This window comes from Oryzias latipes, chromosome 5, assembly GCF_002234675.1.
Source record: "Oryzias latipes chromosome 5, ASM223467v1".
NCBI classification, from domain to species: Eukaryota; Metazoa; Chordata; class Actinopteri; order Beloniformes; family Adrianichthyidae; genus Oryzias; species Oryzias latipes.
This window is the reverse complement of record NC_019863.2, coordinates 15603099-15618326: the sequence shown is the minus strand read 5'-3', so window position 1 is coordinate 15618326 and position 15228 is coordinate 15603099. Positions and strand designations below refer to the sequence as shown.

The window sequence follows — 15228 nt, the reverse complement described above, 5'->3', positions numbered from 1 at the left end:
GACACAATGAAATGGTTTTAAACTTTCATTTATTTCAATGGTTTGTGTAGCATCAAGATATTGTGTATGCCTTGACAATGCATTTTTTTAGCATCTGATGTGGTCCCATTTAAATTAAATGTGACTTCTCTCTGGCAACTAAATAAATGTGTTTTCATATACAAATAAATACTCAGGAACCAAATCAAAAAAATATTTTTCAGGATTTCAGTGACGGCTGTCCCTTACTTCAGACCACTTTTGTGATTTCTATGGAACCCACAGACATACATATTATGTACAAGTTTTTTAAAACATTCTTTAAATCACTCTTAACACAAATGTGTTAAGAAATAATTGTATCTGTGTAGTGCAAAAAGGATTGTGAATCTTTGCTAAAAATGTTATTTACAAAACATATCACTGACTGAATCATGATAAGCAACTACCAAAGCAAAGTCCCAAAGAATTCAGATCAAAAACTGAATCAAAAATAACTTTTTCCTTCATAATAATCTGGTAAATTGAATTATGATTTGCCTTTTCCCAACCATTCACTGTATTCCAACACTACCTTGGATAGAATATGAATTAAAGAGGTTAGGATAAAAAAAAGTCTGCCCAAAGTTCTTTTTTTTAATACCCCCTTCATGGCCAAAATTATGGAGGAATTTAAAGCAAAAAAAAATACATGAAACTGGTTTATTTTCGACTTTGCAGCAATTCATCAATCTGAGTTTTGTACATGTTCTTTACATCTATAAGGTCCAGCCTCAGCTCCTCCGCTTCCTCTGCTTTTTCTCCATACATCTGCAGAATGGTGTTGTGCCTTTGCTCCAGATCCTGAGATGCCAAAGAAAACAAATGAGAAGATTTATAATGAATGAAATTCTCCTTAAGAAGGAAAACCATTTATAATCCTCACTGTGTAGAAAAAGCAGAGCAACCATTTCTGTTTTGCATAATAAATAATAATAATTATAATAATAATAAAGTATTTGCACCTTGAGCTGAATTTTCAACTTTGGAATGTCTTTCACCATTTCTTCCATGTCATCATTACTGTTTGTCAGTCGAACCAGTTCTTCAGCCATCACAGCACGACTCCTTTCCAAGTTTGCAATCTCAAGCTATGAAGGCGGAAGGAAAGCAAACATTTGCAACAACTATATTATGAAACAATTTTAGAAATACTGAGTGAACAATAAAATAATAATGACGTTTCTTTTATAGCTTAAACCTGAATTATAAGCAGCCCCCCCCACCCACCTGCAGCTGTGCTATTTCTCCTTCTCTGAGTTTGAGCTGCGACTGCAGGTTTTCTACGATACTGGAGCCTCCTGACAGTCTGGCGGCCTCGTACAGGTTAGTCCCGCTCATCGACATCGACATCGTTCCCAGAGAGTGCTCTAGAGAGTCATCCTGGGTATGAAACAAATATGGGATAACATTAGATAAACTATCCTTTTCTGCGTTGTAGTGTTGCCGGATTCTAGTTTAATGGAGGAACCTGTGAAAGCACAGAAATGTGCAGCCCAGCATTGTCCGCTCCACTGACGGAGCTGGAACGAGACAGGGAGGGTGTGGAGGATGCTGGGGGCTCTCCAACAGAGTTGGTCATTGTCTTCCGCTCCTAATTCAGAGCAAATAAAGAGGAAAAGTTTGTATTGTAAGAAACAAAACCAAATTAGCAGTAAAAATTTTTTTTTTAACTATTTTGAACCTTTTCCTTTAGCGTCTCTTGTGCCAAATAACATTTCTTCTTCTCCTTCTCCACCTTAATCTTCTCCATTTCTAGTTGGTTGACCAGCAGCAGCTGGAAGAATAAGGATAAAAACACAAGTGAGCTTTTGTTTCTTTCAAGAGAATAAGAAATAACAGAAAAAGAATAATACCGGTAGTACCTTTTCTTTTTTGGCCTCCTCCATCAAACGGCTGTGCTCGCCTCGTAAATTTGTTAATTCAGCATGCTCTCTACAAGAACAAACAAATACATTTTCACGATCATTTTATAAAATGTCGATACATTTTTTTAAATAAATGCCAACCAAATTCAGATTCCTCTTCCCCAGAACGTGAATGTGATTTTTCATGTGAAAAATTGTTCATTTTCTAAAGATGAGAGGCAGCAAAATCCTGTGAAAGTTTGACAGATCTAAACACATCGAGCAAGCCAGGAGGCAAACCGAGATCTTCTGATCTGCAGGTTGTTATGTTACCCACTGCACCACTGCCCTGAATGAAAGTCAACCCTTTAGCACAAAGGCCATTTGTCTGTCAATAGAGACTGTTAATAGGGGGTGTCCTTGAACTGCAGCCCCGCAGCCGGACTGGATGCAGTGTGAGCCCAGGGCTACTAAAAGGTTGTGTGAGCAAATGGATGACAGTAGAAGACATTTTTGTTGTTGGTGTGTGTTCAAACTTGTGTCTTTTAATTGAAATGTCATTATAGTATACTTGGATTTAGTCTACCTGCTGCTCTCATCCTCCAGCTTCTCTCTTTTGTTTTTTTCAGCTTCCACCTGTGCAAGAAGCTTAGCTTTTTCCTGGCGAAGTAAGGAGTTCTGAGATTCCAGAGAAACCAGCTGGGCCTTGATTGAAAGAAGTTCTTCTGTTGCTGATCGCTCCTTCTCCACAGCAACTGCTAGCTGTGCCTGGGCATCCACTGTGGCCATAAAGAGCACACAGAAAGATGTTAAAGGGGGGATGATAAATGTAAATACATAAAAGATTGAGAGTTCATACACAACATTTTACCTAGTCTATCAGAAATGTTCTTTTCTATTTTTTCCCAGGATGCCGTTTGTACCCCTAATGTGCCTTGTAGGTTCTCAATTTGCCGCAGTAGAGGCCGTGTGGCTGAGGTTACACTCTGACTGAGCTCCTGGTTTCTGTTCTCAGCTTCTTGTAATCTCTGGAATAAAAACAATATAAAATTAATGTAACCAACACACTTACGGTACATTAAAATATGTATTATTTTTTTCTTTTACCTGCTGAAGCTCACTGATCTCCTCCCTTAAATAATCTTCTTTCCTTGCTTGCTGGATTTCTGCTCTCTGCAGAGCAAGCCTCAGATCAGCCACCTGTACACAATAAAATATTGATGTGCTGTCGGGTTATTGTTGACAGAACATGGGGGAATACAAGAAGGATGTCAACAAACAGCCAGGTTTGGTGTGAATTTGACACCGAATGCCTCCGTCTTCCTTCTACAGCACCAGTACAACCACGTGGGATTGCAGAAGCACACTTAGCTCACAGAGCAGACTGTGGTCAGTTCGTTGTGGCTTTACCTGGTTGGCCAGCGCCTCCTGCTGAATCCGGGCCTCCTCCTGGGCCTTCTCCAAAGCCAGACTCAGCTGCTCTTTGGCCTGGGTCTCCCTGCTCAGAGCAGCCTCCTCAGCCTCACTGACTCTGCTGGCGTTCATCTTATGAAGCTCTGCCAGCTCCCTGACAGCAGATGAAGTCTATCACCACTCTGATTTCAGTGCATTAACACACAACAACTGCACACTTAATAGGAAATCACTGCTTTAAGAAAAAAAAGGGCATTTTCGAATTATATTCCTGAACTACAGCCGAATAGTCAATTTGCCTTTTGTGACATCACAAATGTAGGTGTTCAAAACAATCATAAGCTGGTTTCAAACTGATTTCTACATGAATTTGTAATATATTGTTTTGGTTAAATCCAAAGCAAAAGCTTTGGATTGCTGGTTGAAAATAAAAATAAAAAGCTAAATTAAGAAAGAGGATTTGAGGAATGTTTGAGTCATATTGCTGTTTAAAAATAAGGAAGAAAAATGTGTGACAGCCTTTTATTTATTTCATTGCACATTAAGCTTAGGCTCCTTTAGAGTTCAGATCCTTGATAAAGGGTTGAGAGCAGGGTGTGTCACTATTTACTTGTAGGAGTTATCGAGTGCGGCCTCAAGGCTCCTATTTTTCTCCTGCAGCTCCTCCACATCGGCCTGCAGGCGGCTCAGATCTTTTTCCTGCTGTTCTCCCACAGCGTTCAGCCTCCTGATGTTCTCCCTGTGCTGTTTCTCCACCTCCTCCTTCCCATCGAGTATCTGAAAGCACAAGACTTACTGTAACTATGGATGTTTTGAGCACAATTGGAATGAAGAGTAACTGACTAAATGTTTATTTAAAAAAAACTGATATGCAAAGTAGCGTCAGCAAGGATTTATTCTCTTCAAATAAAACAATTAGTTGTTCCCTTATGTTTAAGTAGTGGCCTGCCAGCGACAACATTTAAACTCGAAATGTTTTGGTGGTTATGTTTGACTCTTCATCCTGACCTCCTGCAGGTGCCCGAGCTCGTCCTCCTGCTCCTTGATCTTCTTCTGCTGTTTCATAATCTTTGAGTCACTCTCCTTCTCCTTGACACGCAGTTTTTTGATGATGTTGCTGTGCTGCAGCTGCTGCTTGGAAAGTTTTTCACCTAAAAGGGGGGAAAAAAAGGGATGTTTAAACCTTATGTGAGTAGTAATTAAGTGGCAAGGATTACAATTATGAACTGCAAACACCTTTTTTTTTTAAACACATGATTGTTATTTTCAAAGCGTTTTTAAAGAAAGATTAAATCTGCTGTTTTGAATCTGTGGCTGTAATGATAAAGTTTGCCTATTTTGTGTTTGTGTTACACAGCAACTAAGCAATTCAAATCTGTTGTAGGAGGATACGTTGGTATTTATGTAGTTGCCAAGCAGGATGCTTCTGCTTCACTGACTGCAGCTCTAAGCAAGTGATAAAACATTTCATCAGTCATGTCAGCAAATACTGAGAGTTTCCAGCGTGAGCTAAATGTCTCTCCTTTTCATGACCAGTCTCACCTTCCTCCAGAAGCCCCCTGATCTGCTCCTCCTTTTCTTTGATTATCTCCATTGTATCACTGGGGTTCAGTCTTGTAGATAGCTCCTCTCGTAAGCCCTTTATCTCCTGTTACGTTAAAAAGAATGGCAAACGTTGACAAAAGTATTGGATTGCAAGACTAGGGGAATAATGGTAACAATAGACTCTTATAGGCTAAGAAGCTCATAGAAACTGATTCCAATACCTTCTTGGCGATGTCTCTCTCTTTACAAGCCAGTTGAGCCTTTCTCTCTGCTTCTGCGATGCGCTGGGTGAATTCATCTTTTAGGGACTGAACAGTGGAGCTTTCTTCCTGCAAGTTTGTCACCTCACTGAAAAATAAACAGACTAGTTTAAGAGCAGAACTCATTTCAAACACTCAACCTCAACTGCTTCAAAAAGAAAAAAAATAGCATTAATGCAATGTCTTGTTTGACTTGTTTGTCAACAACGGCAACTCTTCTGTTTGAGATTGCACCTAGCGCCTTTGGGAATCTCATATTTGAGGGACTCACTCTTTCAAATTGTCGCACTCCTCCTCCAGCCTGGCTTTTTCTTTGCTAACTGCCAGCAGCTGCGACTCTCTTTTGTCAAGACGACTGGACAGATCATCGATTACCTGAAACATGGATGCAGATTGTTTTTGAGAGACTTGTTGGAAATGCAAAAGACAATAAATATCAAAAGATGTGTTTAAGTGAACTGCAGATTACCCTTCATGAAGACAAACATAGTTAAGACTTTGTGATATTTGAAATGCATAAATAGGAGTTTCCACAAATCGACGCTATTTGCACTTGTCTTAATGACGTTGACAATCTAATGAGAATTTGCGGTATTGATGTCTACCTTTCAGATTTATTCAAGGAACCATGGATATGTGCTTCTATACCCAAGACTAATTTACAATGACATTTGTTATGGTGTCCCATTTTTGATTATATCTCATTAAATCAGCCGTTTGTAGGGCTGGATTGATGTTTGCAGAAAAAAAGCCCACAAAATAAACACATATGAAATTAAAATTTACTTGGAATGAATGAATTACCTTTTGAAGCTCCAATATCTGAACAGTAGAAACACTTTTCATCTCCTCGGTAATGGGCAGAGCGCTTTCTGCTTCGGCTTTGCACAAAGGCTCAAACACTGTAATAAAGGCTTCAGACTCCATCTCCGTCAGTTCTTCGGGCTGCTCACTGTTCACAGGCGTTGCACTTCGCCCACTTTCCTCCATCTCATCCAGTGACTGCTCCCTTGTCCTCTCTGGATGTTCCTGCTCCTCACACTTTTCCTCCTCACCCCCTTTTTCCATTACTTCTTCTTCCTGCTTCTCACATGTTAGAGAAGCAGGACCAGTGGTGACGGACGCCAGAGTCCGACTGGCAGAGATCTCGTCATCCGAGTTGACCTCACTGACACTCCGGCTGTCCAGTGACTGCATGCTGAATGAATCAATTCGCTCGAAAGCATCTGAGGAGGAACCACAGCTCTCTGTGAGCTTCGGGTAATCCTCTAGTTGGGGAAAATCTCCGCAGGTGGAGGCAGTGAGAAGCTGAAAGGATCCCTGCATGAGGTGAAGGCCTGCTTTGCTTTCACCTGTTTCTTGTCTGGAGCTGACTGAGCTTTCGCTCAGCACGCTCTCGTGATCAAGAACTTCAATGTCACTTGTGGTAGAGGTTCCTGAGGAGAAAGCGCTGACTGGAGGAGACGGTGTGTCTGTTTGGCGATCCTCTGTCTTGCACTCTTTCTGATCTGGGTTTGCTTCTTTGGAGGACGACGAGGCCGAAGAATCTGTAGGAGACTTTGCTTCAGAAGCCGAAGGTTCTGGGGGTGGCTTTGGGGCGTCGGGTTCCATAGTGTTTTCTGAGAAAGTGTCTGATTGCCCTGCTTTGATCTGTTCTGCCGGAACCGCTGAATCATCACCTTCTTTTTCACTTTCGTCCGTTTTGCAAGGCATATCAATGGAAGTAGTACTAGGGGAAACTGGCTGGAGGAGGATAATGTCTTTGTAAGGTTCTGCTGGTGAGTCGTTGGTTTCCTCAAGCGGACTCTCAGCCACTGTCTCACTGTCAGAACCCTTAACGGGTTCTGTATCAGGACTCTCTTCGGTTTTCTGGGCTTGGGAAACCGCTTCTCTGCTTTTCTTCTCTTCCTTCTGAAGTCTTCGTTGGGACTTTGTAGGGGGTACAGACACAACCGGGCTTTTACTGACTTTGACATCCCCGGGTGAAAGAAAGGCACTGAAAAAGTTCTCCGATTCATCCACAACAGTACGGGTGACAGGGGTAGTAATGGCCCCCGATGAGGGCGGGGGAGCAGTGGGCTTTTCCTCTGCAGGTGCTTCCCACTGAGTCATCCCCCATCCTCCACTTAACGACAGTTTTCCAGGTAATGAAACATCTGACAAAAAATCGATACAATGGGCTGTTAGCATTGATGACACTTCAGTGTTATGCAGTTACAACAATACACCGAGTTCCTTACCATCAGATGGCATTACAACGGTGTCACCCCACTGGTCTTCTTCTTGAATGTCCAGGACGCGATCGATTGACTTCTGAGCTGATGTTAGAGCTTGTTTAGCGAAGCTGGACAGGTGAGATGCGTTGAACCAACTCATCCTGACTACGAAGCTAGCAGCTGGTGGGGGGTCTCACAATCGCACGTTGTCTTAACTCCGTGTTGTCAATGACGACCACTTTTAGCAACAGCACGCAACAAATGTCAAGAAGATCGCTAAGGTAGAAGCTCCGCAGTTAGTAAGCTAGATAGCGTTTCCCTAAGCTAACACTAGCTGACAACCGTGTGTGGAGAGCGTTGATCTAGTTTCACCTCAAAGACAGTTTCTTTAAAAAAAATAAGGACTCTTTAGTCAGTTCCGCATTAGCACATATATCGCGACTCTAACTCCATCGTAGCTGTCAAGCCAAACGGCTCTGCTTATCCGAGGCTTTTCCGTCTTCTGGACGCAGCCTTCATCGTTTGTTTTGGTCGTTCTTCTCAACTTCTAGCTTGTAGAGCGATTAGCATTAGCATGTGTGCTACTTCCTTTCCACGTAGCAACATGACGTCACAGTCGGGTCATATTATGTTACAGAATACCGCGTTATTTCCGCCCAAAACAACAAACAGAAATAATACATTTAATTTAAAAATGCAAAATAAGGAGAAAATCGTAAAATAAATATTTTTTTAATTAAATTATTACATCATATTAAAACAAGATTTTGAAGCTAATGAAACCAGTGAATTATGCTAGATGCATTTACCTTTTCGTTTTTATTGTTTTTTTACATATAGATTTCACTCCGTGGCACCTTGTTTGCCATATGAAATTATTGTTTTCCCTTTCTGTATATTTTTTATTATACATTTCTTACTCCAATTTGCTTTTAATTATTTTGTAATTCTTCATATCTAAAATTGTCCCAGTTTAAACATCCATATATGGACTTATTTCTCCATATGCTCCAAACTTTGACATTTTCCATTCAGGAGAAAGGTTTAATTTACATCAGGCCTAATTGTTACAACTTTCAGTATCACCTTTGTTCCTTCTCAACAGGATTTCCGCTCTCCCAAGTTATATAACTGTGAAAGTGAATATCTATTCCATTTATTTATTCTTTTGGAAGCCTGTTTTACATGTAAAATTAATGAGGCCAAACTGTTTTAGTCAAAGTTTCACATTAAAGATTTACGGTAGGGCTACTCCTCAGCTTTTTATTAAAAAGTTAGACATTGTTTACCAAAAAACAATTTATTCCAGTCCAGACAGTTTCAACTTCAAAAGCTGCACAAACTAAAAAAAACCCGAAACATAAATAAATACACAAAACAGAACAAGTACAAAAGACAATACTTAATGACGAAAATACCATTAACACATACTTCTTAAACAGTTTGGAAAAGAAAAAAAACATGACAAAAGTTTAAACTCGGATTTGGCTTTTTTCAGTGCAAAAACATCCAGTTTTTCCCATTAAATTAGATCCATATTAAACAACGTGTTTGTATTCACTTAGAGCTGTTTCTGTTTTGAACTGATTGGAAAAAGTGCTTCTGCTTGATCTATGAGGTAAAGCTAAGTCGAAACATCACAGTTTGGGGTGTTGTTGCATCAGCTACGGCAAGTTCCTGTCCATCTGTCAGCCCCAGCTCTGAAAAAACATTTAAAAAAAACACATGAGATTAAAGGAAGCCTAGCTACGGTCATCTGCATAACAGCTAAATCTACTTTGAAAGGTTTGTAAAGAATCTCACCTTTTAAGGTTTTAGACAGATTTGCCCGTGTTCTCTGTTCAATCGAAGGTACCGACTGAAGGAAGAAGAAGAAAAAACAGATTCAGTGCAATTTATGTAAGCAACTGCTGCTTATGTGATTCAATGCCATAAGGCGGAAATAAAATATTAAATTACACTAAAATTAAATACCTGTAAATATAATGTTTTGTTTTTTCCCTCCACTGTAGCTGTTATAGCAGGTGACTTCATCTGTCTGGAAACAATAAATTAAATATATATATATATATATATACACACACACACATCTTTTTTTCCAATGAAATAAAAAAACAGCAAGCAAATATATGAAAAGCAGAAGGAAGGACAACTCACAATGATGCATTCTCAGTCAGGAAGTCTAATACTTCCTGGAGTTTGGAAGTTGGATGAAAGTGGAGATCCTGAGGTACCTGTCTGCAGGCACTGCAGTTTTCCTAGGCAAAGAAAAGGCGTAAACACACCTCCACCCACTTCTCTTTTCTATCACACATTAAAGGGAGCGTGGGATTCTGGTGCAGACCTTCCTTTCTGCCTCGAAGGTGTAGGTATACAGGCCGTCAACATCGTTGAAAACCATGTAGTTACTGAGAGGTATATAGGCACTGGCATAAAAAGAAACAGTAAAAACAATGTCACTTCATGACAGATGCACAGACTCTATATGCAAACTAGTTCTCCCATAGAAAAATGCAAGACGCCTGTTTATTGTACAACAAGCCCTGTAATGTTTCCTTATGGAACTCATTCGTTTTGAGAGCTAGAGCCTTTACATGATTACCAAAACATACCTTGTTGCTAATTTGAAAACCTCTGTGGCACAAGCAGCTGGATCAAACAAGAGAAGGTCAATCAATAACATCCATGGATACACATGATCTTCAGTTAGTACCATCTAAAACAGGACTACAAGTTATGGATTATAACTACTAAATACTTACCAGCAATGACAGCATTTGTAGATGCAACAGCTGGGATTATCCTTTTAACAACACCTGCAGCACATAAAAGCTTTTTACTCACTGATTGTTTTTTTTTTTTTTTTTTAAATTGACTAAATCCTGAAGGTGAATTGATTTTGTGCAGCTTCAGCAGAGCTGGGTTTAATATCAATCAGCCTTGATCTTCACTTATAAACTGATATCAGTTCATCAGATATGTAATCAGATTTTCCATTTAAAATAATAACTTTTTTCAGACGAAAACCTGCTTTAGTTTATAGTTTGATATTTAATAATCCTATGAATGAAATTTTCCCCTTTATATTTCATTAAGTCATAAATGAAATGGGATCATGAGCTTGTGAATCAAAATCGACTCAATTTTAGTTTTTGGGCAGTGGTACTCACTTATACATTTCAGTCTATTTAGGGTCTATAAGTTACTATTACAAGACATGGGACTGGAATACCTTTAAAATGATCAAAGTTGCAGGAGGCAAAAGTATGTAAATCTTTACATAATGCGCTTTATACTGGTGTAGTACATTAAGCTATGCTACTTACGCAACACTGGCTTTTCAAGTTTTTTTTTTTTTTTTTTTAAATCAGCTAAAGAAAACTACAGATACAAAACAGAACTCTCGAAAGACCTGCAAAGAAAACATCTACATGTCTCAGCTTTTTGTTGTAAAACTGTATTTATTATTGTGGGATTGTTTTAGAAAATGTCACTTTATACATTTAATTTCTTCCTCCAGTTTTTGGAGCCTTAAGAAGTTCATATCCAAGAGGAAGTACAAGTAATTTAACCAAACTCTGGAGACAAAACCAGTTATTGTTTGCTCACCCTGTGTCAGTCTGTATGTGACTCCTGTGATACTGAACTCTGCTGCCCTCTCCAGAGATCTCTGAAAAACCCACTGGATGTGCTCGGGGTCATCTCCATCCAATGCCACACCATCTAACTCACATTCACAAACATATTTATTTCAGTTCGAACAAAAACCCAATAATGCAAAAAGAAAAAAAGAAAAGGAGGTGTTCCTTCATACCACCAAATGGTAGCTCTTTGGGCCATTGCAGTATTCTGACGTACTCGATGCAATGCTCTGGCAAACGAGGCATTGAAGCTATTGTGCACATGGGAAAGTTGATCTGCAAGGAAGTGTACATTTTTAATATTCTCAACAAAAACAAGTAACAAAAATCACTTTAGAATAGTCAGAATTATTTTAATTTTTGTTGCAAATACACTGCAGTACCTGAGGAGGGTAAAGCTCAAGGGTGCAGTCAATGCAGGCAGTCATACCAGGCAAAATGACTCTAGCGTTGCCCTTGAAGCCTTCAGTCCCACCATCAATTAATGGGATAATGGACCCTGGATCCAACACACCGTCCTCATACACCAGCAAAGATAGCTGGATAGAAGCACAGATGTACAAATGAATACCATGGACAGTAAGCTTACTTGCTTAATTCAAAAATAATAACCTAAAATGCAAGCATTACTCCTAAAGGAAACATCAGAAAACAAGGATGTTAGCATTTCAAGGAAAATATCTTACCAGCATACCATTCATCCACCTCCTGGCAACAATAGAATCAAGTCCACAAACAATTATATGGAATTCTAGACGGAGAAAAAGCAGGGATAGGTTGATACAATCCACACAGCTAACATTAAGTCATTTCAATTTAAACTTAGTACAAACTCTTTCTGTTTTGTTTTGTGGGTTAAAGAGGACATCTGACCAAATAACCAATAGCATGTTCTTGGTATAAAAAGACAATTCATTACATGATCTATAAGCTTTCCTCCCTTTATATCTGGTCACCTTTAAACATACGATTTCCATCTTTCCCATTTAATCAGGAAAAAAGTAAATACTTGAAATATAGGAGTTCCTCAAGTTACTTACGTCTGTAGAATGTTTCATCTAAGTCCTGAATTTTTTTAAAATGACTGTGCAACCCATTAAGAAAACATAGGAATTAGAAAAAAAGTCATGAATCCTACTCTTAACCCCTTGACACCTGAATTTATTTCCACCTAGTAAATAAATTCCTTTTTAATCACTTATGTTTGTTTTCATTTTCATGTGCTAAACTAAGGTGTTTGGAGCAGAAGTGGTTTGATGCATATTTTCATCAGTAGGTGTAAAGGGGTTAAAATGCCGTACAATACATTTCATTTTCTTTTACCTTCTTCTTTATCTTTTAATTGGTGAAATATTTGACTAAAAAGGATACGGTACAACACAGCATCCTGGGACACGGCTGTTGATGAAGTCTGCAGCCACTTCAGCTTTAGGTCGGCCAACATCCTTAGGCCTGGAGAAGATTAAACATGTTTATGTGTTTATGGGGGAAAAGTAGCTCTTCCTAATATTGCATCCATTTATAAAAATTGTGAGGAAAAAAAGAGAAATTCCAAATTATACTAACCTAAAGAGGAACTGACGATTCAGGTTGGAAACATCAATGGTGTCCATGTCGACAACATTGATGTTTCGAAAGCCTGTTAAAGCCTAAGTCACAAATAAAACGATTAAAGAAAATATGACAGCCATTATGTTTTTTTTTTTTTTTTAAATTATTAAGTGATCAGCTTACCAGATCTTTCAGCAGCTCACATCCCAGCCCACCAGCACCAATGACCAAGATTTTGCAGGTTTCTAACAAAAACTGCAAGCCCTTTAAATGCCAGACGAGAAATATTATATCAGGAAATGCAAATCAGAACAAGAAAGATGAAACTATAAACTTACACAACAGCCTGCAAATATAATGTTACCTCTGTGCCCGGTTCGAAGTCCGGATGTGTAAATGGCCCCGGCCTCTCCAGGAATTTTTTTATGTGGCTCCATCTGCCTCCCCACTCAAATGAAACTCCAGATCCTCCATCTACGACCATGCTGAAGAGGATACGAACACTTAGCATTCAAAATCAACAGCCTGTTCGACCATTTCAATGTAAACATGGTTTGAATTTTAGTGTTCTACTGGGATCATGCAAAAAAAATTGACAGAAACATGAATTCCTCTCCAGGGACAATTACATCATCAGGCAGTGTAGCATAAACTAGTAGAGGACGTTAATGGGATTAAATGGACGTTCTGAGCTAATATAATATCATAAGGTCATATTGGCGTTTTACAGCATACATTTATTTACAACGCACATTTGGGAAAAAAAAAATTAGTTAAGATAGTTTATCTCACAGGTCGGAATCCCCTGAATAATAAGTGAGTGAAGCACTCCTTTCTGAACAGCCTCTGAAACTAGCTAGGCTATGTTCATATTATTAGCCTTCCATGATAAACAACTACTATGCCGGCAGCGATTAATGGGTTTGAGCAATGAGTCCGGATACTAGACGAATGAAACATTATGTTTACTGTTAGGACATGTTAGTTAATTACGGTAGGCGAGCCACGAACATTTTCAGTACACTTGCTAGATGTGTGTTTTGATGGCAAACAGGTTAGCTTCAGTTTCTCCGTAAGCTAATGTTACGTTCTTCCTGTCTATAAATCAAAGGTTCCGCCGATTCTACCAATTTGATCACTAACTTCTCGGTCAGCTCCACTACTTTCGTTCTTTTCTTCTCCCTAAAAAGAGAGAACAAAAGAAGGTTGATTCATGCTGCACTCTCAGGGGTTCGTGAGATAAAGCAACTTTCGGGCTTTCTTTCTTGCTTCTTCGGCAGCTACTTACGGCTCATCCACCTCCGCCATGTTGGGGTAACTTCAAGTACTCGAGTCAATAGTAGGAAAAACAAACTTCAGGGGTCAGATGTACAGGCGTTGTGGAGCAAACAAAAAATCAGATCATCTTAAAAGTTCAACATCATAAATAGTAATAGAAAAAATGTTTTAATGCATGATTTTTATTTAAGTTTAATGTTCCTATTGTCCTGAATGTAGCACTATAATCTGCCGTTTCGAGTAACAACAATATTCCAACAGATGGCAGCATTTTATTAAATTGTTGTTTGATTCTTGCTTCACCAAACCAGTTGACAGACTCAAAAAACAAAACAAAACCCACAAAAAAGTTAAATCTTATTTTTTGAGATATCAAAGTATGGACAAAGGCTACTTTGAAATCATTTTTTACAAAAATATTCTTATAAGTGCTTTTATGTTTTTGTTGGGATTTAACACCATCCCCACTGCAATACATGTAGAAGGTGTGATGCTCAGTCTTCAATGAAACTAAGAAGTAGACTGAAATCAAATGTTGGCCAAAATGTCAGACAAATATATTTAAACAATTTGGTGAGAGTTTGCAAAATAAATAATATTAAAGAATGATACACAGTCACTCTTGTGTTGGCATCACAGGACAAAATTTGGGATTCTTGTTAAAAAAAAACACACACACAAGTTTTAAATCAATGATACTGTGTGCACACTGTTATAATCTGTCTGTTGAAAAAGAGTGATAGAGTAGCATAATCTTTCTTTTCGAATGCTTAAAGGTAAAAAAGTCTGCAATAAAAAAAGGATTGTAAACAGGTGTCATACAAGTAGATACTTTTTTCCACTCTGCACCTTTGTGCTCTAAAGATTTAGCAGTTATTTCAGATACAAACAAACAATGTCATGGTTGTAATCCCAGATTAAAAAGAACATCTGAAAATTAATATTCTTAATGTAAATTAATTACAAAATCATAGACTTGTTATATTGATGTAAATTATCGTAATATTAACTATTCAGCTGTAAATTACTGATTGGAGCACATTAGTGTGTGCATGACAGGACATTTGACTTTGTTTTTTCATGTTTAAAATGTCAGCAATAAAGAAATCCTCCTCAAGTAGCCTGATTTACAAAGTCCACGACATGATGATGAATAAAAGTGTTTAAACTCTCATTATAAAATGATGAATAAACCTGAGACAGGACAGAGCTGTCTGCATTTTAAAAGACTTTCCTGCCTGTGGGCACATGGACTTAATGAATTTTCCTGCCCACATCTCATCTAATATTAAAAAGAAAAGTGGAAGTTGGTTTTGTCTGCAAAGGTCACCAAAAAAAGCAACTAATGTGTGCACTGATAGGTGATAGCCCTGAGTGCTCTGATTACTTTAGGCTGGATGTGAACTGGGATGAGTGTGCGTACATGCCCTCTTGCACAAGCAAAAAGAACCTTCACAGT

The 15228-nt window shown here is 38.7% G+C and overlaps 2 protein-coding genes across 4 annotated transcripts; both read right to left on the bottom strand.

Annotated features, from left to right (window-relative positions):
- Positions 1-12: 12 nt before the first annotated feature.
- tmf1 (TATA element modulatory factor 1) lies at positions 13-7898 on the bottom strand. Its single transcript, XM_004068849.4, has 17 exons — positions 7324-7898; positions 5888-7239; positions 5355-5458; positions 5045-5171; positions 4821-4926; positions 4287-4429; positions 3889-4055; positions 3276-3432; positions 2973-3065; positions 2737-2893; positions 2452-2644; positions 1884-1953; positions 1703-1795; positions 1490-1612; positions 1249-1401; positions 984-1109; positions 13-822 (listed from the first exon to the last, which is right to left on the bottom strand). The coding sequence occupies exons 1-17, from the start codon at positions 7457-7459 to the stop codon at positions 682-684; spliced, it is 3441 nt and encodes a 1146-aa protein (XP_004068897.1). The 5' UTR covers positions 7460-7898; the 3' UTR covers positions 13-681.
- A 650-nt stretch (positions 7899-8548) lies between these two features.
- Positions 8549-13880, bottom strand: LOC101162521 (NEDD8-activating enzyme E1 catalytic subunit). Of its 3 annotated transcripts, XM_023954988.1 has the most exons (18): positions 13780-13827; positions 13635-13673; positions 12856-12976; positions 12675-12755; positions 12507-12589; positions 12312-12392; positions 11981-12024; positions 11627-11691; positions 11324-11479; positions 11114-11216; positions 10909-11022; positions 10062-10115; positions 9912-9948; positions 9644-9725; positions 9457-9557; positions 9274-9337; positions 9103-9157; positions 8549-8999 (listed from the first exon to the last, which is right to left on the bottom strand). In XM_023954988.1, exons 1-18 carry the CDS (start codon positions 13797-13799, stop codon positions 8911-8913), a joined length of 1389 nt encoding a protein of 462 aa, XP_023810756.1. In that variant the 5' UTR covers positions 13800-13827; the 3' UTR covers positions 8549-8910. The 3 variants fall into 3 exon arrangements, with proteins under 3 accessions (XP_023810756.1, XP_023810757.1, XP_023810758.1); XM_023954989.1 differs by lacking the exon at positions 13635-13673 and having other exon boundaries at positions 13780-13880; XM_023954990.1 differs by lacking the exons at positions 13635-13673; positions 13780-13827 and adding an exon at positions 13503-13605.
- Between the last annotated feature and the right edge of the window lie 1348 nt (positions 13881-15228).

Excerpts from the sequence above, each read along its gene's own strand:
- tmf1 (XM_004068849.4), bottom strand. The coding sequence starts at position 7,459 with ATGAGTTGGTTCAACGCATCTCACCTGTCCAGCTTCGCTAAACAAGCT. Across the intron at positions 2,894-2,972 it reads AGATCAGTGAGCTTCAGCAG|AGATTACAAGAAGCTGAGAA; the intron begins GTAAAAGAAAAA and ends TTTTTATTCCAG. Across the intron at positions 1,954-2,451 it reads CTGGAGGATGAGAGCAGCAG|AGAGCATGCTGAATTAACAA; the intron begins GTAGACTAAATC and ends TTGTTCTTGTAG.
- LOC101162521 (XM_023954988.1), bottom strand. The coding sequence starts at position 13,799 with ATGGCGGAGGTGGATGAGCC. Across the intron at positions 13,674-13,779 it reads ATGGCGGAGGTGGATGAGCC|GGAGAAGAAAAGAACGAAAG; the intron begins GTAAGTAGCTGC and ends CTCTCTTTTTAG. Across the intron at positions 12,756-12,855 it reads ACTTCGAACCGGGCACAGAG|GGCTTGCAGTTTTTGTTAGA; the intron begins GTAACATTATAT and ends TGGCATTTAAAG.